This window comes from Pygocentrus nattereri, chromosome 18 (assembly GCF_015220715.1).
Source record: "Pygocentrus nattereri isolate fPygNat1 chromosome 18, fPygNat1.pri, whole genome shotgun sequence".
In the NCBI taxonomy this organism is placed as follows: domain Eukaryota; kingdom Metazoa; phylum Chordata; class Actinopteri; order Characiformes; family Serrasalmidae; genus Pygocentrus; species Pygocentrus nattereri.
Genome location: NC_051228.1, coordinates 14,207,153 through 14,231,377, shown reverse-complemented (window position 1 = coordinate 14,231,377; position 24,225 = coordinate 14,207,153). Strand labels below are relative to the sequence as shown.

The window sequence follows — 24,225 nt, the reverse complement described above, 5'->3', positions numbered from 1 at the left end:
ATGCATGCTTCAGACTAAATTCAGTCTTCAAGATGGCTGTTACTGATAGCTACTGTTTTAGCTATGTGACATACACTACATGGACAAATGTATGTGGACACCTGCCTAATTATTGAGTTTAAGTGTTTCAGACACACCTATTACTAACAGGTGTATAAATTGTATATTTGTACACCTTGTGTGTTGTGTATAAAGCACATAGTCATTTAATTTCCATAGATAAACAACGGTGGTAGAATGGACTGTATTGAAGACTTCAGTGACTTTAAATTATGGCACTGTGATAGCACACCACCTTTACCAAGTCAGTTTGTGAAATTTCTGTCCTACTAGATCTGACCTGGACAACTGTAAGTGCTATATTGCATGTGGTAGACCACAATGTTGTGTGCTGAAGCACATAGCACATAACATGTAAAAATGATCCTTTATTGCATCACTGGCTACACAGCTCCAAACTGGTTCTAGAGGCAATGTCAGTACAAGAACTGTGCATCAGTAGCTTAATGAAATGGGTTTCCATATGCAAGCAGCTTTACACAAGCCATGGGCTAGACCCCTTATCAAGGTTTGGGCTAGGATCCTTTGTTTCAGTGCAGGGCAATGTTAATGCTATAGCATACAAAGCCATTTTAGACAATTACATACTTTCAACATTGTGGCAACAGAAAGGCCCTTCTAGTCCCAGCATGACTGTGCCTATGTGCACAAAGTGAGGTCCATAAAGACATGGTTTGGTGAGTTTGGAGTTGGAGCCTGCACGGAGCCCTGACCTCAGGACCTTTGAACACCTTTGAGATGAACTGGAACATTGACTGTGAGCAAGGCCTTCTTATTCAACATCAGTGCCTGATCTCACAAATGCTCTTTTGACTAAATGGGCACAAATTCACACAGACACATGCTGTGGAAATCTTCCCAGAAGAGTGGAGACTGTTTTAGCTACAAGGGTGGTCATGCCCATGGTTTTGGAATGTGATGTCCAACAAGCTCATATACTGTAGGTGTGATAGGTAGCTATACACACATTTTGGCCATAGTATACTTATGTCCAATTTTATAGATAACAGGATGATGTACATTGTCAAAAATACAGTGGTGGACAGTAACTAAGTAAATGTAATTAGTTGCTGTACTTAAGTAGTTTTTTTTGTGTATCTGTACTTTACTTAAGTATTTCCATTTTGGGTGACTTTTTACTTTTACTCCACTACATTTCAAAGTCAAATATCTTACTTTTTACTCCGCTACATTTTGAGAAATCTGTCGTTCCTTTTGGTTTTTGTGTGAGAACCGCAAAGCATCATACCGACCCAGTATAGCACAGAAAAGTAATCTTAAACTGAAACTTTGCTTTGCGTTTGTAAAAGTGATTTCAGAGCCACTACCTGATGAAAACTGTTTACCTTCAGTGTTTTGTGCTTGCGATCATTTTAATAGATATCAGCGTCACTAATTAATGATGTTCTATTAAAAGACTGGTTTACCAAGAGAGACACTGGAGTATTTTCACCTAAAATGAGTTCAGGAAGCGAGTCTTGTTCTAAAATGATACCAGGACATCAGAGCCATAATTAATCTTTTAGTACTTTTACTTTCGATACTTAAGTTCATTTGAAGGCAAATACTTTTGTACTTTCACTCAAGTTGAGGTCTAGAGTAAGGACTTCTACTTTTACTGGAGTAGTATTTTGCCTTGGGTATCTCTACTTTAACTCAAGTACATGATTTGTGTACTTCATCCACCTCTGCAAAAATGACATAAGCGTCTTTGACATTATTTAACATTGTTGAGACTAAAAACTTCACTTGGCATTCTGGACATCCTAGATAAGTCACTGACTGTGAATGCAAGCTGTAGCAGTCTAACAAGGTTTCAGTCCTTTAGAAATGGAAAATAATGGCACGGCTCAGTGCCAGGGCTCTTTAGGAAAGGAGGCCTAATTCAAACAATTTCAGTTTGTTACAGAATATATGCTTCCATCACTTGTTAGCAACCATAAAACTAAAGAAGCAAATGTCAGACACTAAATATATCATGGCTGAATAAATACATTAGCAGTAATAGGCAATTAGATTTTTGCTGAACTACAGCTATACATACTTGCTTTAAAATAACTTTTAAAAACTTTGTGACTTCAGAAATTCATTTATTTTGAAGCAGAGGTATCCAGAGGTATCTTTGCGGATAAGATTGAACACCCCTGATTTAGAGGTTAAAGCAATGTCATTTGTTTTATGAGAGTGTTTGTGTGTGTACCTGTTAATTAGAGATACAATTGCAGTGAACAATTCCTCATAAAGACCAGAAGCCATGCCATCCACACATTGAGTTGCACTCAGCTTAGGGCCTAAAATATAAAACACAGTCATGATTTACATAGAACATTATGGATACCCTGCATGAAGTAATATATTGCAACTGTGCAATTAATAATACTATTACTTATTATGCAATCAAACACATTAGTACACCCTCAGAAATGAAAAACACAGTGGACATTGTTGTCTTAAGATAATCTTAAATCAGGAACACTGCTGGATTAAAAATATGGTTAGAAACTATGACCTTCTTGTTCATCAGTCATGTGACGTTCTCTGGTGCCACCAGTGGCTCTCTGCAGTAGCTGCCGCAGATGATGTTTGAAGACTGCAGTGTGGAGCTCCTCTCCCTCACAGCCCAGAACAGCACTAGCAACTTGTGCACTGTCAAAATTCATGAACTGCTTTCGTCCCACTGGAGAAGCAGAAGAGAAGGTGAGGAGAAAGGTATTAGATGCACAAAACCTATATTAGAACAATAGTTTTTTTCTTCTTCTAAAGATTCACTATAGAAATGGTAACAATTAGTTTTATAAACTAAAAAAGGCTGACTTATTGAATAAGGCAGACTTACCTTTGCACACCCCTGCTACACCTAAGTGGTATATTCCAGCCAGAACATGCCAAATGGCTCGCTGCTCCTCGCCTGAGAATCCAAGAGTGTTCATGGCCGCCAAGAGTCTTCCAAAATCCACCGTGGCCCTCTGCTTCTCATCCACCTGTGGACAGAATTGAATGAAAGTTATGTAAGGATCAACAACATGACATTTAAAGGATGTTTAACACAAACCAGCTTGCATAATGCTAGTTGACTGATAAAGACATCTTTGGTATCTGAAATTTCCTTTTTTAGTTTTGCACTGGAGCTCAAGGGTAACATAGCCAGCAAGTAATATAAGTCTGTTTGAGAAGTTTATTACATTAGTCACAAAGTTTTAAACCATTTAAAAATTTAAAGAAGCAAACACCAAGCATGTCTTGGTCAATCAACTATAATTGGGATTAGGGAAAATGGGAGAAAAATTGATCATAGCTCACCATTTTCCTGACACAGGTGTACAAATTTGCATAAGTAGTTATATAAGGGTTCGAATAAATACAGAACCAAAAGCCTGCCCCCAGTGTTTTGAGCCCCAGTGCAATTGCTCCTCCTGCACTTCTATTTTTATAACACTGGTCATTTTTGTATTTGTTATACTGTTTACTATATACTGTACTATTTACTATATACTTTACTGTATACTGTTTAGTATTTAAATCTCTCAATTTTTTCCACTCTTTTCTGACCTTGGTGGGGCAGTTAATGCTGAATGAGTTGTTCTCAGGCAGTTGATGCAGCTGTAGCTCTGTCCTGGAATGAAAGGACAGGACAAACTCACAAGTGTTAAAAAAAGGAAATTACATCAAACATGTCTCTGTCCTTAAAACTGTCTGAAGCTTTTGTTTCAAATCGATGTTCTCAGAAGTGCAGGCAGACTGCCAAGTCTCTGCTTGACCTTAAGGACTAACCCCCAAACAAACACTCAACAAAAAAGAGAGAATGATCTTGGAAAAATAATGGGTTTGTCTGAGGCTTCTGGTAAACATAAGAAAAACAAAACATGTGTCTCATGCAAGCATGGGAATATGTGTGAAAGACTTTTCTAAGCAGGATATAAACAGAGTCTGTTTTCAATGAAATGCTTAAAGATCATTAACAGTCACTACTGCTGTCTTGGCCATCATAACCACAGTTACATCTGGAGCTTATCCACTACAGCTGGATTTACAGAGACAAATTGAGCCTAGCCTATTATGTTTGTCATTGTCAGTCTAAGACAAAGGCTGGCAGACAGATTGTGCCAGACCTTGTCACAGGTTCCCAGATTAATATGTTGTTATGGTGGTAAAAAGGGAACCATGCTGAGGTGTAAGACCACATATTTTCCTCTGTTGTAAGCAAAGATAAGCTGATGACCCAAACATTATGACAACTCACAAATGATGAAGCAAATAGCGTTGATTTTCTCAGAACAATTGCACATGTCAAGGTCTTGGATATATTTAGTTTTAAGCAAACAGTCAATTCTAGTAGTCAACGTGTTGGATGCTGTAGAATGGGTCTTAACATCTCTGAAATGGCAGGCTTGTGGGGTGCTCCTGGTCAGCCATGGTAACTCCTACCAACAAATGGTCTAATGAAGGACAAACCACAAACTGACAAAAGGGTGTTGGGTGCCCAAGGCTCACAGATGGGTGAAGGCAATAAAGGCCATTCTGTCTAAACCAACAGCAGGGCTACTGTGTCAGAAAGCTTTAACAATGGTCATGGGAGAAATGTGTCACAACACATTGCCCCAGACCTGTCAGAGTGCTCCTGTCCACCATTGAAAGTTTCTATAATGGGCAAACAAACGTTGGAACTTGACCTTGGAATGGAATGGAATGTAATGGAAGCAATGGAAGAACATTCACGGTTCTCTGATCATGAGCATAAGGTGGATGTGCTGGAACAACAAGTCTGGATCTGCAGTGGCTACTCCTCACAACATATAACACCTAAAGATGCCATATACTGCAGGGCACCATCAGATGTCTGGTAAAGTCCATGCCTCAGTGGATAGCAGCTGTTTTGGCAGCACGCAGAGGACAACACGAGTAGTGATGTTTTGGCTCATCAGTGTAGATGCCAAATAACAATAATGAAAGAGCTTGCACCACTTCATTGAAATCACTAGCAAGTCCTTAGAGCGAGGATACTACATCAAATTATAACATTTAACACTCCATTATAAGGTTGTCATAGTTACTTGATAAACTTGATTAAAAAACATCCATCAAAATGTACCTTTTCTATTATTCAACAATAATTATCTAATAATTAGCTGGCAATTTGTATGATGATAGAGCATATTTTAAAATCTCTTACTGGTCTCTCCTGCAGTAAGAAACAGAGTCTGGAAGACACACCCAGTAATATATATTTAGAATTTTATATTTATATATTTTCCCAGTTCAGTATTACAGTTTTTAGTGCCCAGAAATACTTGGGAACAGTTATGAACATAAGGAGCTACAAACTAAACACAAGCGAGGGACATGACAAGGGGCGCAGCTATGGTAACACTGAGATAAGACTGGTGTGGGGATTGGGATGACTAGAGCCTGGCCTGGGTCATCACAATCTTAAAACTATTTTTTAAGTTTTTCAAAAAGTTAAAATTGCTTGATTATTTTTCAAAATAATGCAGAGATGACTTCTTTACTAATAAAATCATTAGAGAATGGTATACAATAGCCTGTTGTCAGTTGCCGTGCGCAGCTTCTGACACCTTCTGAGCATCTTCCTTTTGAATAAGACCGTTTGCTGTAGCTCTTATGTCTTGTGTAACCAGAAGAAAAGTAAACACACAACATGTATGGTTTATTTGTGATGTTCCTCAGCTATTTTTGGAAAACAATGCTTGAAAACACAGCACTTTTCTAGCAAAATGAAAAAATGGACTAGCCTTTTATTTTTATCCCAAATAGCAAAAATGGTGCTTCACACAAAATAGCATTCATGGAACTTTCAGAAGCACTTTGCTTGAACAGATTCTAGGAAAAAAGAGGCCCTGGTTAGACTCAGTGCATGTGCAGTAAAGCAGCCCATAGAGTTCAAGAGTGTCCTCTGACCTCATCTCCGTATTGAGGCCTGCCAGCATCTGGGAAAAGACCAAGAAGTTGCTCTCTCCCTCCGGCCTGCGGCACACCCGCCATTTCTCCAGTAGCATAGTCTGACACAGAGAAAAACATAAGCATTAAGACAATCGAAAAAAGAAAAAAAAACAGAAATGATTTGTTCAACATAAATGTGATGCTGACCTTTGGAATGTTTATATTGCAATAAGTTACAATATGCAGCACAGCAAACAGATTTTGTGTGTGTGTGTGTGTGTTGTAAATATTGCTTCAAATGAGTTTCTGTGGGTGTTATAATACAGGCATTTAACAAATTAAAAAATGCTAATCATTTCATATCCAAATAACATAAGCCTGCCTTAAATCTTACCACCAAGATGTTTGTGTTTTGATATATTGCAAGACATCACAACTGCAATGTGCAGCAATATAATCACAATATAGAACTTTTGTACACGTATTGCATTGAAGTTAACCAAAATGTTAATACATCCCTAATTCCCTCTCTACATGCATCCTTTGCATTGTTAGAGTCATTGGAGATATTTTTTTAATAGACTGATAATTAGTAGATATTTGTTGCAATGCAACTTTTTCCCGATTTCATTCAGCTGAGTTGAGGATATACCTGAAGGTGTCCTGCAGCTGCGAGGCCTTTGTGGTTGAAGTCCAGAGAAAGCACCATTGCAAATCGTGTGGAGGCCTCACTGTGCGGGGAGCTCACACAGCCGAAAGACCGCAAAACAGTAAACACAGCTTGTAGCCGCTCCACTGAGGTCACACACACAGACACATACACACACAACAATGTCATTGTTCACATGAGAAACCCAAAAGCTAAATGCACATACAGGTGCAGAATGTAACATTTTGAAGTGGCTAGTAATGGGTCCAAAATGACTAAGACTGTAGCTGACCACAGATAGAACCAGTTACTAATTGCATACATTTGTGAGGATAAGGGTTCAAAATCAAGCAAAATGCAGGAGCTCAAGAAAACAATTCTAAGTTAAGTGAATAAGACATAACAATGTTAATAAATTAAGTTCTGTCCCACTAAAGGATTCTACAAGGTGTAATTCTACTCTCAAAAAACAGAACTGAGTGAAAAAAAAACCTCCACTGTTAGCGCGTGGCGCCAAACTGCAGTCCCATGGTAAAAAAAATATAAAACAAGAAGACTGCAAACTTTAGATATTTAACAAGGATTATGTTATGATATTATAGGATACTATTTAAACCCAAGGCATTAATAGAAATAGAACTAAATATATACAGTATCTCACAAAAGTAAGTACACACTTCACATTTCTGCAAATATTTTATTATATCTTTTCATGGGACAACACTATAGAAATTAAACTTGAATATAACTTAAAATAGTGTACAGCTTGTATAGCAGTACAGATTTTTTGTCCTCTGAAAATAATTAAACTCACAGCCATTAATTCTAAATAGCTGGCAATATAAGTGAGTACTTGTGTCGATCAAAGAAGTTCATGTGTTCAGCATCATATCCAGAGGTTGACGAACATACATCGCACAATGCATCAACTTGGTCTGAATGGCCGTCTGATGATACCAAGATAAACTTCTTTGGCTTAGATGGTGTCCAGCATGTGTAGTGGCGCCCTGGTGAGGAACACCAAGACAACTGTCTCTTGCCTACAGTCAAACATTGTGGTGGTAGTATCATGATTTGGAGCGGCATGAGTGCTGCTGGCACTGGGGAGCTGCAGTTCATTGAGGGAAACACGAATTTCAACATGTACTGTGACATTCTGAAGCAGAGCATGATCTTGTCCCTTCATGCGCCGCATGGCAGTTTTCCAACTTGATAACAACCCCAAACACACCTCCAAGATGACAACTGCCTTGCTGAAGGCAAAGGTGATGGTCTGGCCAAGTAAGTCTCCAGACCTAAACCCAATTGAGCACCTGTGGGGCATCCTCAAGCAGAAAGAGGAGGAGCACAAGGTGTCTAACATCCACCAGCTCCGAGATGTCATCATGGAGGAGTGGACGAGGATTCCAGTAACAACCTGTGCAGCTCTGGTGAATTACATGCCCAAGAGGATTAAGGCAGTGCTAGATAATAATGGTGGTCACACAAAATATTGACACTTGGAGCATAACTTGGACATCTGTTCAGTTCATCTGTTCTGTTGGACATCCGCACAGTTCACTGTAAGGTGTACTCAACTTGTGTTGCCAGCTGTTTAGACATGTATTGAGTTATTTTCAGAGGACAGTAAATGTGTACTGCTATACAAGCTGTACACTGACTGCTTTAAGTTATATCCCAGTTTCATTTCTATAGTGTTGTCCCGTGAAAAGATAACATATTTGCAGAAATGTGAAGGGTGTACTCACTTTTGTGATTTGGCTTGGAATTCTATTAAATTTTTTTTCAATGTTTAATGTTTGAGAAGAGATCTTCTTGAATTTTTTAAAGTGAAGTAAAAAGATTTACAACCCCATTTCCAAAAACATTTGGATGCTGTGCAAAATGTAAATAAAAACAAAATGCAAACATGCACAGATCATTTAACCCCTATATTTATTTGAAAATATTACAAAGACAACATATCAAATTTTCAAATGTTATTGCCTTTTGAAAAATGTATGCCCATTTTGAATTTCATGTCAGCAACATGTTCCAAAAACGTTGGGATGGGGCAACAAAAGACGTAAAGTTGTGTAATGCTAAAAAAACACCTGAAGGTTAATTGGTAAAAGGTTAGTGACATCTCTGAGTAGAGAAAGAGCATCTCAGAGAGGTGGAATCTTTCAGATGTAAAGATAAGGAGGGGTTCACCACTTGTGAAAGACACTGTGTGTGGGCACAATTCAAAAATAATGTTTCCCAACGTAAAATAGCAAAGAACTTGGTGATTAAATCTATGATACATAACATTTAAAGATTTATAAAGTCCAGAGAAATCTTTGTATACAAGGGACAAGGCTGAAAACCAGTATTTGCTAGCCATGGTCTTTGGGCCCTCAAGTGGCATTGCATTAAAAACAGATATGATTTTGTAGTGGAAATCACAGCAACACTTCTGAAAACCACTGTCTGTGAACAAAGTTCATCACTCCATCCTTAAATGCAAGTTAAATCTGTGCAAAGAAGAAATCATATATAAACAGGACCCAGGAATGCTGCACCTTTCTCATTTAAGATCGACTGAGGGGAGTCTAGAAGCATCCTGTGGTCTGCCCATTCAAAAATTTGAAATTCTTTTTGGAAGTCAAAACTCCTCTGGGAGTGCATTAGTGCACATGGCATGAGTGACTAGCACATCTGTGAAGGAATCATTAATGCTGAATGATACACACAGAATTTTTTGCCTATATGTTACCACTTAAATGACGTCTTTTTCAGGAAAGACCTTGTTTATTTCCAGTGGTGGACAGTAACTAAGTAAATGTAATTCGTTAGTGTACTTAAGTAGTTTTTTAGTGCATCTGTACTTTACTTAAGTATTGCCATTTCGGGCGAATTCAAATAGTCAAATATCTTACTTTTCACTCAACTACATTTTGAGAAATCTGTCGTTTCTTTTGGTTTGTCTGTGTATAAAAATGTAACATGTCAAAACAAAAGAAGACCAATCAGGGGCACAGCGGTCACTTTGTTCTGAGCTTGTTTTGACCTATTGGTCATACTGACCCAGTGTAAGCACACGGTTCACTGTCAGTGCAGCAGCATAAAAATTTGTTTCTTTTTTCTGAATTACAACATACACACACTTTCATTTTATAGTAAATTCGTTTCAGTTAGTTTATGAACAGACACCTACAGATCAATACAGTAAAGGAAAACTTATTTGTGAACCTGAGTTTAAAGCAAGTTTTTATTCAGAGGGACTTTCAGAGCGTCTCTGTTCTACCTAATGGAAACCTTTGCCTTCAGTGTTTTGTGTCTCACAATCACATCATTTTAATAGAGATCAGTGTCAGATCTCAGAATCACATTCTATTAAAAGACTGGTTTACCAAGAGTGACACTGGAGTATTTTCACCATAATGAGTTCATGAAGCAAGTCTTGTTATAAAAATGATAACAGGACAACAGAGTCATAATTAATCTTTTAGTACTTTTACTTTTGATACTTAAGTACATTTGAATGCAAATACTTTTGTACTTTTACTCTTGAGTAAAAGTTGAGGTCTAGAGTAAGGACTTCTACTTTTACTGGAGTAATATTTTACCTTGGGTATCTCTAACTCACGTACATGATTTGTATACTTCGTCTGCCACTGCTTATTTCAGGAAGACAATGTCAAACCACATTCTGCACATATTACAACAGCTCTACAATAAAAAAAGTTAGGGTTGTAAATGGCCTGCAGGCAAGACCTGTCACCCACTAAAAACATATGGCCCTTTAGTATGATACTAAAAATACAACAAGAGACCCTGAACTATTGAGGAGCCGAAATCCTACATCAAGTAAGAATATGAAAATGTTTCACTATCAAAACTGTAGCAGTTGGTCTCCTTAGTTCCCAAACGCTTTGTTGATAAAAGAGGAGGTGATGCAGCACAGTGCTAAACATGCCCCTGTGCCAACATTTTTGGAACATGTTGCTGCCATCAAATTCAAAATGGGCATGTATTTTTGTAGTTTTCACATTTTATACATTGTCTTTGTGCTATTTACAAATAAATATAGGGTTTAAATTATTTGCATATCATTTCACTTTGTTTTCATTTACATTTTGCACAGCAAGGCAACTTTTTTGGAAATTAATTTCATTTATAAAGAAAAAACAATAAAAAAATTGCTGTCCCACATTTTCATGTCTTTACCACAGTTTTAGTCTGCAGACAGAGACTTATTTTAGACACACCCCTGCATTTTATAGCAGTAAGACTGCATCCCTGTGCTATATGTTGAGCAGTTAAATGCCATTGTTTAGAATTAAAGTCAGTTATTAAGTCAATTATAGTCAATTAAAGTGTCCCAAAGTCAGAAAATCAGTGTGTAATCTTAAAAACTGTAACTACAGAAACATATTTTCTGTAATTAATCTTTCTTTTATGTTTCAATGAAAAATATTATGATTTTACAAGTGTGAAACTGTTCAGAGCTGTGTGAATTTGCACCTGACTCTGGAGCAGAGAAGGACACTTCAGCAACTGTACTTTGTTAATATACTTCATTAATATTTTGTAAGATTTGTACTTTGCTTTTCTTTTAATTACATTTCCAACAGAAAAAAAACATTTTAAGTGCTTACATTTTTACATCATGCACTACCTGTTGCAAATCTTAAAGGCTCTTAAAGTTCAATCGAGTACCCCACATTTTTTGTTTTTTAAAGCTCATTCTCAACATCAAAGATAATTATATTTTAAAATAATTATACTTTAAAAAACCTTTAAAGGATGTGCTGCCTGCTACTTTTTACTTTCATACATTTGAAAGTTTAAATGTAGGTAATGTTTGCATTTCAAATATTTTTGTCTCCATACTTCATACTACATATAGATTTTGATACAGTCTTCATAGCCTTAAAATTACAAGTTTACTGAATTTCTAATTCTAAGTTACCAGAACAATATGTGTTTTACATACTGTTAACTTATTACTTGAAGTTCAATGCACAAAAATGTTAGGCAACCAGATTAATTACTCTTTTCAGTCAAAACAGTGAATCATTTTTTACAGTACACACAACTCTCTGTAGGGTATTTTCTTTGACTTCTGCAGCTAAATAATGTCATGCTTCAACTTAACCCAACCCTAAACCTAACAAAAAATAATTTTTTGCCTCAAATAAACCCACAACATCAAAAATGTTAATTGTCACCCTCACTAAGAGCTAAAACATGACCACAAACACATAAGCAGACACAAGGAGTACATGGTGCTGGGGGCTTGTGTTCAGCAGAGCAAAACATATTGTGAAAGAAACAAGCTGTTTCTGTAATTACTACATTATAACAGCATGCCGACAAAGCCTTAAGGGCGTGCTTTACACAGTCAAGCCATTCCACAGGCCACTGTGAAACCTCGGAAAACTCATTTCTATTTTCATTTAAAAAGAAAAGCGTTCACTTAGACTGTACCTTCAAAGAAGCCTCATTATTATTGTCTGTATGATCAGCAGTTTTAACAAGGTAATAAGCAAATAAGGGCACTTTGTGTAACTGGCCTAATAAGCTAGTAAACTAGCTGTGAAATTTTTTTCTGTATTTATGGCTGTGCTTTGCTGACTCTCAGTTCTAAATTGTTTCTCAGTTTAATTTGTTTCTAACTTGTAAAAAACAGTATTAAGTTATGGAGTATAGACATATAAGCTAATATAAATTAACGCTATCACCTGAGCGCCTCAACTTTTCTACAATATACAGTTAATGAGAGAGGACCCCACCCCCAAAGCTATGCTTTCTAATGGGAATGACAAATAAGAATATCTTTATTTTCTCAAAGCATCACTACATAAATTAGCACCCCATATCCCACCCTTCCAACAGTCATATTTACAAATGGATGCATGTATTAACAAGACATTCTTCACATGCCATTTGTTCTGAAACTGATAAAAAATGCCACAGTGCACCACTTATTGGAACAACATTATTATTGTAACAAATTATCATCGTTAACTTCTTTCTCTCTTCAGCATGCATATTTGACAGCTCTACACTGAAAAAATGTTTTTTTTTTTCTCATTTTTTTCAAACTTATTTTATAAAAGAGACCATAGGCATCTGAGCTGGGTAGATCCCACTGAATTAATGTGACCTATAGTTTATAAGCTGTGAAGTAAGCTGTGAAGAAATCATTTTGAACAAAGCATGCTAAGCGTTTTTGGTGCAGTCTGCTTGGTGTGGGATATGAAGTGGTGTAAAAAAAAAAAATTAACGGCTTACTTGATGCAAATTGTACAATGAAGTGTCATACATTGCTCCAATCTAATTGCAAGTTTGTCCAGTTTTTTGGCTCTGTGTTTGCATCTGGTGACCAATTGTTAAAGTAAATACAATAGTGTCAAAAGAAAAATCTCACAGGTGAGGCTGTCCCCTGCTGTGCCAGCTTGTTTGAGAAGTTCCTGGGCAAAGGCCTGACAGGAAGTGGTTTTCCCTGTGCCACTACGGCCCAGTGCCACCACACTTTGGTCCTTCCGCAGGCCCACCATGGATAAATAGACCCTTCGCACCAGAGCCTGCAGTGGGGCAGGAGCCTCCCAGGTGTCCCAGCGGCGAGTACGCGGTCCCTGATACAAGAGAGGAAAAGAGAAGAAGAATCATGAGGAAGGTTGACATATGCAGGCCTTCTAGTAAAAAGAAGCCTGTATAAAGCCATGCACTCAAACAGTTGTGACATAAAGGATCTTATGTTGCTTAAAGTAATGCATCAAATCTATCAAAAACTGATACTGCTGTCAGAATTTAAGTTCTAATGGTTTGTGTTAAATGCAGTGCAGTAGTTTCTAAAGAAGTGAGAACTTTGAGACTAAATTTTAAATCAATTTACTAAAAAAAAAAAAAAAAAAATCAAATTTACACAACTCCAGATAGTCTATCAGCCAAGACATGTTTGGTGTGCTGCTTCTTTAGTTCTGGGCTGCAACTTGAAGCTAATGTTGCTAACAAACAACAGAAGTCTATATCTTCCAAATTTTTTATGTAAATACATAACCAAAACATATCTGAACCTGCCCAGACTGCACATCTTTTATTCATTAAGATTGTGCAGACTTTAATTTGGACAACAACAACATGTCTGGGGTAAGTGGACAAGATTTGGTTTAGAAGTAGAATCCTTAGGAAGGTAAATCTACAAAAGCAGGATGGTGGCCATTGCAATAGAGTAACAATAAAGGGAATATGAAGTCTGAAGAATATTCTCTAATGCATTTGTTTGCTTGGAATGTTTAACAAAAGTGTTGTTAGGAAGTATTTAACTTAAACTTTGGTGTGTTGACAGCATTTAAAGATCAAGTTATTTAAGGAAAACAGTGAATTAAAGTGGTAATCGTTAATCATCGTTAATCATTAAAGCAGTGTAATACAATCATGATCTTACTTATAGGTGTGAATTCTAATTCTTGCAATCATCAGCAGAAACAATCTTTTGTTGAACAAGTACCTCTTAAGTAAGAACATCCAGATATAGGCATCAAATAAAAATAAACCAAAGTCATACCTTGCCAAACAGCGCTAAAGGAGGCCAGAGGGCCAGTAGGTTTGGCCCAGCATATGTGAAGGGCAGATTGGCTTTGGCTCGGGTGGTCAGCGTGTGCAGGACACTTGACTCATTCACACTCACCAACTCACTCAAATCCTCACACAGGTCCAACTCTGATGGGTTCACCTGGGGAGAACAAACTAGCAGATATCAGTGCTAACAGTTTGGAGGATGTAACATAGGTTTAATGTATTGTTTATTTTGTTGAAAATGCTCACCTTTTCAATTTCATACTGTGTGACGTCATGAACTGAACCATCTGTGTGGAGTCGAACCCTCACTTTCCCGTCAGGGAGTTCAGGCGTGCCTTCATCTGGCTTCAGTTGAGTGGCTGAGTGGATATATGTTCAGAATATATATATATATATATATATATATATATATATATATATATATATATATTTATATATATATATATATATCTTTGGGGTAATGTTGGTGTGTCTACAATCAATACAATTTCCAGTCAAATTGGACAAGTTTTTTTTCAAATACGTTTTTAAATATATTTCTGAGAAGACCTAAGACACTCCACTTGCACTGGGAATAAGAAAGTCAAAGTAAAAAACAAAAATATTAAGAGATATTGAAAAATGGGACTCCTAATATCATGCAAGATCTAGTAGACCAGCAAAACTGTCACCATCAGATATACAGTATTTTAAACATTTATCTGTAAGAGAAAATACATAGGTCTTTCAGTCCATCCTTCCATTATGAGAAGACTCACTGTTATCAGTTGGAAAGGATGTGTAGCTGTCAAGAAGCCATTATGGAAAAAAGGGAATAGACAAAAAAAAAGAAAAACGAAAATTAAACAAAGAAGCTGCTGGTGTTCTCAGAACAATGGACTGACCACCCCAGAGCCCAGACCTTAGCATCATTGAATGTGTTGAATGTGTTAAATTGAATGAGCTTTTCGGATGGTGTGAAGCGGAAAATGCAACCAATTTCTAAAACTAAAGTTTGGTGGTATGGAAAAATATCCCTGCAGATTTTAATGATTAAAACTAAAAGCAAGTCTCCTGAAAAGAAGCGAAGCCTCATCAAAGGCTAACAGTGGAAATGATAAAAACCCAATATTATATTTGGTTGTTGTTTCTGTAAAATGTTCTTTTAAATATATGTTTCCTTTTTTATTTTTGATGGTAAAAACTGATGAATTTGTACATAATGGCTGTTTAGGCTGGAAATAAAATAAATTAAGTGTGGTTTCTCACTTTTAAATAGAACTATAAATTCTGGCTGCCCATTTTTTCTGTACTGGTCTAAACATTGTCATCTAGTCTTGTGCTACATGTTAGCCCTTTTAAGGTTGATAATGCTGGCTAATACTTCACTCAGATATGCAACTGAGCTGCAAAAAATTCTAATTCTGCAACATGTAGCATTAAGGTTATGTGACTCCATCTGCACAAAATGTGCTAAACATTGCAAGTGAGAAAATACCAGAAATTAGCTCCACTGATGTGTAATGCAAGTGTTTGGATGTGATAGATATACATACTGTATGTACTTACCCAGGGTGAAGCCATTTTTATGGGTGTACCACACAGTACCAGCTTCATACCATACATCTCTCTGTGTGTGTAACCAAGATAGATAGATAGATAGATAGATAGATAGATAGATAGATAGATAGACAGATAGATAGATAGATAGATAGATAGATAGATAGATAGAGAGCGAGAGCAAGAGCGAGAGAGAGAGAGAGAGAGAGAGAGAGAGAGCGAGAGAGCGAGAGAGCGAGAGAGAGAAAAGAGATGAGATGAGATTACATTACATTTTTAATGGCCGTTAATGAGGCTGTCAAGAAGATACAAGCTGCAAGATAACCTGAAGGCATGTGTACTCTTGTGTTTTACTCTTGCTTTTTGTATAGACTCATATAAGCTCATCAATTCTTAAAGATTCTACATGGACTCTCAATCAAACAACACCCACTTTAACTCAGGAAGGTTTTTTTTATCTGATTAGATAGAAGGTTTTCTATCTAATTATCTGATTAGTTGGATCAAGTGTGTTATGTATAAAACTACATGATATGCAAGGCATTCTTACTCCAAGGCTGGGTACCACTGGTTTATTGCAAAGATTTACTGTGAGAATGAACAGTGATCTTCATATAACTTACCACAGGTTTCTTTGGCTCCTCTGTTACAGTCTTATCAGTGAGCTGTCCTTTTGGCTCCTGCCTCACTTTGACCTCCTCTTCCCTGATGGTTTTCACCTCCTGTTGAGTTTTCAACTGCTCTTTTGGCTTCTCTTTCTCTGCTGGCGCCTCTGGAGACTTCACTAGGCTAGAGCCACTCTGTGTGTCTGAGAGTGGCTCCTGTTTCTGGTCACTGACCTCCAGACTGCTGGCTTGGGAGTCACCTTTCTGGTCCTTTGTGTCCGGAGTGAGTATCCTCCTTGGGGAGGAGGTTTTTCTCTCAGTCATTGCTGAGTGGCGGCCACGCTCCCCGTTGACCAACTGCTCGGCTCGAAGGGCCATCTCTGCCTCAAGGATGGGAGGGGTCTGGTCTGGAAGCAGAAACTGTTGCACCAGGGTTTCACTCAGTTTACTAGGCTGTAGGGGTAGTTAAAAATGGGCACACCAATGAGGAATACATTAAAGACAACCAGACACCACAAAATAGTGCTGAATTTATGAATTACGATGTTCCAGAACACATATCTAGCAGGTTGATATGGTTGGGGGATGCATGGCAGGGGGAACATGAAAAACATAATAAATGTGTTAAAATGTTGTGTTGGACATGCAGCTTAGTTGAAGGTTTCCCAATTATGTGGGATTGTAGCAGAGGTGAAGAGTGGAACTAACTGCCCGTAAAGGGCCTAAAACATTTGTGTAATTAGGTCAACACTGGCCAGATAAATAGGTTAAATAGGTTGAAATGTAATTTAAAGGGATATTCTTCCAAAAAAAACTAATTTAATCTACTATGTTACTTGTTACATAAGACTCTGTAGCAGAGTACTGCCCCTCTCAGGTTTGACAGAATTTACAATTTTCTTTTTTGTGTTTTCAGTCAGTGCTTTCTCATTAAAATATCTACATTATGCTCATACAGCGTACAACCATCGCGAATCCTCCCCATGGCAATAATGCAATCTAACATTGCAGCGCTCATGTACAAGCTAATAAATACAGATGTGATATTTAGCTTTCTTAGCACAAATGTTATCTGAATCGTAGCACAAATGTTATCTGTAGCTGGCTGTTATGGGCATCAGGCTTCCTTATACGTTTGCTAGCTAATGGGGGAAAAAAAATCAAACAGCAAAATCAGAAGGTACATACAGAAGGGGTTTTCCTTGTCCTTAATTACTAATGATTTCTTGTATAACTATGTTTTATCACCTATCTGTAAAGCACTTTGAACTGCAGCTGGCATGAAAAAAGCTGTATAAATAAATAAATATTACTGTTGTTATTATTCATTGAGAAAATCTCACTCTTGAGATATAGTGGCATTCCTGTAGGAGGTGAGTTAGCATGTTTAACATATGGTTCAGTTATTATTATTTTTTTTTTTTTGGCCATGTAAGTCAAGCCTGATAAGTAAAAAAAAAGCTATATCATTTCATCAATATTTTAAAATGTTTTCAAGAGATGGGAAAGAGATCAACAGAGCATTTGCACACAGAAATTGTGGAATGCTTCTGGATCTAAGGATTAGCTACAGCAGGGGTGTCATACTCTTGGCTGACTACAGCTCTGCAAAGATTAGCATTTTGTCTTTTCTCTCACTCTGAACATGTTTACTATTTAAAAGAAAACTACTCAAAAACCTCAGAAAGTAAAAGTGATTTTTTTTTCCAGAATTTGTTGTTCCCTGCTTTTGCCTGCATTAGAGCTTCTGTTCTTTTCTGGAGACTCGCTTTCAGTTTTTAAAAGGCTGTTTTTCAAGGACTGCTTTCCACCTCCTCCAAAGTTCAGTCTTAGACACTGGTTTCATTTCCTGCTTCCCAAAATCCAAGCAATCACAAACACATTCAATAAGATTGAGGTCTGGACTTCGGGTCGGTCAGTTCATTGTTCTGAGAAATGTCTCAACAGCTTCTTGACAGCCACACATCCTTCCGCACCCAGAGCTTTAAGTTGTCTTCTCACAGTATCTCATCTGATGGTGACAGTTCTGGTGTCTTGCATGGTTGAGTTTTCTATATCTTTAAGGAATTCTTTTTAAACTCCGGTTTTGAAACCTCCACTGTTTTTCCACTTATTTTCATTTGACTTTCCCCTTCCTTATGCAGACAAATTATTTTATATCTAATCTGCTCAGATCTCCTGAAAAATAAATGACTTGTACTTAATGGCTGGAAATTAAATTAATTAAAGTTGGCCTTTGACTTTTCTGACATTCATGAATGTTACGTAGTTATGAAAAGTATTGAGCTTACATAAAGCCCTCAGTGTATTTGCAATGTAGGTATGGGAATATAGCAAACTAATTGTAGAAAATGTTTACATATTTATAGCTTTGTGCAAACCTTTATTTCATATATGAACAATGTGTGGTTTCCACCAAAACAGGCATCAAATCTGGGAGGTGCTGAAAGTGGATCTGCCTTGTTCTGGCACAGGATAAGCTCTGAAAATTGCTCAAAGTGAGAAGATGCTGTTCAGCTTCTCACCGCTTTCTCTTCCTTGAGCTCTGGTTCTTTCTGACGTGTCTCCTTCTCTGTCTCTCTGACCAGCTGCTTGAGGAATCCTCCTGGTACTGCAGAAAGGGGAGGGGGAGGTTGAGTGGCAGCTGCTGGCTTCTTCTCCTCCTTGATCTGCACATGGTCAGGAATCAAAGTAGCTCCAGTCAAAGGCAACTCATACACAAAATATTACTCCTGAATGACATACACAATCATTTGCATGAAAACATGGCACTATAGCGCACAAAATTTGGACTTGTTCTACCACAATCTGACATGCTGAGTATTAAAATACTATGCATGCTTTTAAACATGTTATCTTGCCTTGGGTGTGCATGCCACTGGGTTTCTTTGGTGTTCTATTAATGACACATCAAATGATATCAGGCCCCTGCTAAGGTGTTATCATCTAATACTAGAGTGCCCTTCATGGAAGGGAGGGCAGCAGACCTGTTAAAGAGTTTAAAATAAGCTTGTCTGTTGAAGAGGAGCCAGAGGATACAATGCAGTCTGCCATATTCGTTGTTATGGGCTGACCTAGAAATTACCTAGAGCACTGAGAGAATTTCAGAATTTTCATCATTCCAGTTCAGTGTAGTGTACTAAAGTGCAGCAATGAGCTGACAAAATGAAAAGCTACTGAAGTGGACAAAGAAGTACAAAACTAAACAGAACAAATAGTGTGACTCATGCTGACCTCACATACAACAAAAATGTCTATTCATTGAGACAGTAACAGGTAGTAACAGTGCAACTGATATTATTAAAGTTTAATGTGTAGTTTATAGACTTCTCATGGTTTATTTATTGTAAGATGTTCGGGCCAACAAATTTTGTTTTATATTTTAAATTGATCCAGGAATTCATAAGAATATAAGAGTAATCACGTGACTAGTGAGGTTGACCACTAATTCAGAAATAAATACAATATATATTTTGTGCTGGGAATATATTTAATTTGCTAGGGAAAATTTGCCATTAATGGTCTACCTATGTCAAAGTGGCTAGACTTATGGATGAATGTGACACTGTATTGAGAGCTCGTTGAAACTAATCTTGGAACTGGACTGGCCAAAATTAAATATACCGAATATCCTTTTTTTGCTTACTTATGTGGCTAAATTCTGGACAAAATTATATGTTGTTCAACTGCATTCAAACTTGATACTTGATGATTATGCCACTGAAGTAGAATTTAACAGCTGCCAAGCAATAGGTTGCATATGATGACTAAAATTATAGGCAATTAGTATTGTCAGTAGCCTACTTCTACAACACCAAAAAAGTACATGTATCACAAAAATAGCAATTACAGAGAGCCTGTGTATAGTAACAACATAAACAGCTCAGTAAGAAGTAACTGATTAGATGTCGGCTATTTACAGTTTTATTTAGTTGATTTCAATGTTTTATTTATACTCAATTTAATCAGTCAATTCTACCAATTAGCTAGCGATGTCACATAATGCTACCAAGCTAGGAGGATAAAGGCTAGCACATGCTTCCTCCAAGTCACCACCCCTTTTTTATACAAACACTAATGTGACGTCATTGAACAGCTCAGAACACTAACTGCTTATTCTGTCAGCTAACAGATGCTCACACTGGATATCATTGCACTGAGTAATCTTCCCACCCAGAGAGGGCAAGGTCAATAATGCTCTTATTGGATTCCCAGCCATGTATGGCTGTGGCATCACTGGAGATTGACTTGTGTGTTTCCCAAAGACAGGACCAAAGCTCAGATAGTTGCGTCACACAGATGACTATGTGGAATATCTTCTAGAATGTACAGATAATATGCCAGTGAGACAAACGTATGTACAGTGTATTGGCATCCTGTATTTACAGTCTGCTGGAACCAGACTGGTTACATTAAAAATTGGCCTTTTAGTTTTTATTTATTTTTTTGCTCTGCTGCACATTCTGATGTTTATTTTTGTTTGCCTTTGGCATCTTAACATTTGTTCATCAGATACAGAATTAGACGTATACTCCAGACTCTCGTTCAGTGGTATCCATCATGCAAAATCTCAAGGCATCATGCAGCAGCACATGCAGGCTACATGTGACACCTTCCTTCTGCTCCCAAAGTTTTAAGCGTGAGGACAGTGCCATGTTGGACAGGTTGGCAGGGGTGCAGGGCCACACACACAGTTCAGTCAGGTGTGCTGGTTGGGTGTGGTGAAGTGGAGTAATAAAATTGAAACAGTGACACTGTGGACCTGCTGGTGGAGAGAGAATGAGATACAGATAGACACACAGCCAGACAGAGGAATGGGAATGAAAAAAAGCACTGGAATGAAAGAAAACCAAATTAGGACTGTCATTATCTCACACTCTCACACACACGCACACGCACACATTAAGCCACTTCTCACTTATTATTGTGGGAAGCCTATCCCAGCTGTCATGCCATGGGCAGAAGGCAGGATACACCCTGGATAGGTAACCGATTATCAATTAAACTTAAAGTAAGAACCAGAGCCTGATGGACACATCTCTTTTTTTAAAATATTTTTTTATGTTTATATGTTTTTTGTTTTTAAATTTTTTTTTAATGTTACTTCATTTATCTTTTTCTATTACAGTATTTTTGAAAGATTTTTGTACATGGTTTGGTTCTGTTTAGTCAATTTTCATTATAGAATTGCTAATATCAGTATTTCCAGCACATAGACTATACTTGCCCCATCAAAGTTTTTTTGCCTATTTCAACGATATCCAATTTCAGTTCAATCCCATTTTAACAAAATCCTAAGAGTAGATATTTTTAATTTCTGTGACTAAGCAATGGCACATCATGTCACTGATGAAAAGCATCACTATTTTTCCCCTGCTGACACACATGTAAAAACAAAAATCATGCCTTATTGAAATTTGGATATCCAACAGCCTTCCCAAGCCCCCAATGGAACTATGGTTTGTTTCAGACCTGTCGGAATCATTACATAATTGATCATTCAAACTTTCTTGTTTCTGAGCCTTCCTTGATTTCTTTAAAGTTCCATGGACTGGATAGGTTGCAAAACAGGTGGCTTCTTCAGTCCATTTCAGACTTGAACGTTCATATTTTTCAGGTGATGCAAGACCTTACAAAACACATCCCCTGATGAATGTTTCCAGGTTCTACGACTGTGTTGGAACACTGGCCAATATGTAACATTAGAACAGCTCAGCTTAAAAATCAAGCAGCAACACCTAGATAGGTTTCAGGATACATTCCAGTGGTTGTAATGGTATTGATGATGTAAGGTATTCTTTGTATGGCTCGGCAGATAATATCAGCTGATGTATAGTTATTGTTATTAAAAATCTCATCAATAAAGCAAAAAGAATTTTGAGTTTGAGTTTCAAGTGTAAAAACACTTCTCAGTCACTTGTCTTAACTGTTCAGTTTATAGCCTGTTATATTAACGCAGGAAAACCATCAAATTGTGCTGGATTTCAGTCCTCAGTTCAACAGCTCCAGTGTACAGAGACGGCCTAGGCGACAATCTCCTTAAATGCCTTCTCACTTCTTATAACAATACATGCTGAACTCGTAAATTTGAACATAAAACTCCATCAGAGAACACAGCAAAAGGGTAACACAAGAAATACCTTTAATGAAAAAACTGCTGAGCTAACCCATAGGAAAAAAAATCTAAACAGATCTTAATATCTCAGTAATTTCTCAGTGAAATCAGATCGAAAGACGAAGATTTTAGCTGAAGTCCCCTGCTTCTGTTACTTCTCAGAAAGGCCCAGTAATCAAATGTCTCCTCTTGAATTTCAGTAGAAATCTTGATAAAGTCACGTTGTGCTAAGATTCGCCAGAACAATCACACTTATGTTTATTCACAACTAAAGACAAGAACCCCAAATTTTCTCATTCTTAGTTTATGAAATGCTGTTGAGTACTGACTATTCACAGTAATTCACTGAAGCACCATTTAACTACTTAAGTCTGTTTCTTTTTGGATTACAATAAATTGTTGGTCATAATTGTCAAAATTTTTAGCTTTTTTAAATCATTACAGTCATAAAACGTTCACATAAGGTCTCAATTCTCTCAGAGAAAACAAGCCAGAGTGTTTTTCCAATGGTTGCCAAACCGTGTGGAAGTCAGACACCGGAATCTTGTTCTACGATACCAATGACTGTGTGGTTTGTTCTTATTTTCCATTCCATGCTTACATGAATAATACATATTTACAGAGACTCAGTGCAGGGCCATTTGCAAGACATCTGAGAATGACCAACACATCCAGAATGACATTGTATACTTAACATATGAAGTCATATCTATATAAACAGTGAAGGTTACCATCATAAGCTTGTCTAGATCATTTTACCAATAAAACTGTATGATTGAAGCAACCTCTCACTAATACGGTCAACCACTGGGCACAAACAGGAAGAGTTCATACAGGATTGAACATGGAACACACATATCCACCCAGTGACAGCATAATTGCTATGGTACTTATGCAGCTTCCTAAGTAAACAGTTGCCACAGAGGCCTGATCCATGAGTTTTATTTTAGAAATCTTTGTCACTTTGGTGATAGGCTGAACTGCAACATGAAGTTGTGGACTCTTAACTGGATGACTTATATAAAGTCCCAAACAGTACAAGGGTTTTTCAACTAATCTCAGCACCTGGTCCAGGGCTTTCTGTTCTATGCTTGTTGTCAGTCAACCACATGCTACTGATCGAAAAAGCAGGAGTATTCCTTTAATGACTATTTAAGAACAAACCAAGTGAATCTTATATTAAATGTACAGTATAAGAGAGTCTACAGATATCTTATTATAGTGGGGAAGGGTAATTCTTGGCCAGATCCAAAGCTGTTGCTGGAACCATACAATCACCAGTGAGATTAAAGTGGACTACAAAACAAAGTAGAGCTGGAAACCAAGTCTGTTGTGCTGCTCTCAGATTTCAGCCTGAGTCAGCTTTGAGATATAGAATACCTCTAAGGCTGGGGAGCTCCAAAATGGCTCCACCTATGGCTTATAAATGATTAGATCATCAAGGACAATGTTTAACATAAGGGGCCAGAGAATACTGCACAATGTCAAGCTTAAACCATACTTCTAGACAAGGAAAGCTACAGGTCAGCCACAAAGAAAACGACTTGGATATTAGCCTGAGCCTGTCTCTACTATTAATAAGTTTGAAATGTCGCTTTAAAAAGTCTTGCTAAATTGAAGCAACAACCAGTCAAATTCAGCTTGAAATGGAAGACCAAGACACATACCTTGTGATGGCTTCCTTTGAAGAGTAAAACAAAAGTCCAATTGAAGTTTTATTTAATCTGAAATTTTGAAAACTGAGGCCAAGCGCAAGGAGCACAGTGTCACTGTCACTCAGAGAGAGGCACAGCTAGTCTGAAATAGAG

The 24,225-nt window shown here is 37.4% G+C and overlaps 1 protein-coding gene across 4 annotated transcripts in view; it reads right to left on the bottom strand.

Moving 5' to 3' along the window:
• The window catches only part of LOC108425233 (unconventional myosin-XVIIIb), a 61,297-nt gene extending 37,072 nt beyond the window's left edge, over positions 1-24,225 (bottom strand). For 2 of the 4 annotated variants that reach the window (XM_017693756.2, XM_017693758.2), the window contains exons 1-14: positions 24,085-24,225; positions 20,919-21,064; positions 18,828-18,971; positions 16,321-16,755; positions 15,707-15,767; positions 14,405-14,517; positions 14,145-14,312; positions 13,005-13,212; positions 6,611-6,753; positions 5,977-6,077; positions 3,610-3,673; positions 2,897-3,041; positions 2,570-2,737; positions 2,261-2,351 (exon numbers count right to left, since the gene is read on the bottom strand). In XM_017693756.2, coding sequence (XP_017549245.1) covers positions 2,261-2,351; positions 2,570-2,737; positions 2,897-3,041; positions 3,610-3,673; positions 5,977-6,077; positions 6,611-6,753; positions 13,005-13,212; positions 14,145-14,312; positions 14,405-14,517; positions 15,707-15,767; positions 16,321-16,755; positions 18,828-18,971; positions 20,919-20,957 — 1,880 coding nt within the window. In that variant the 5' untranslated portion in view covers positions 20,958-21,064; positions 24,085-24,225. Of the gene's footprint in view, positions 1-2,260; positions 2,352-2,569; positions 2,738-2,896; positions 3,042-3,609; positions 3,674-5,976; positions 6,078-6,610; positions 6,754-13,004; positions 13,213-14,144; positions 14,313-14,404; positions 14,518-15,706; positions 15,768-16,320; positions 16,756-18,827; positions 18,972-20,918; positions 21,068-24,084 lie in introns of all 4 variants that reach the window. The other 2 variants (XM_017693757.2, XM_017693759.2) reach the window with 2 other exon arrangements.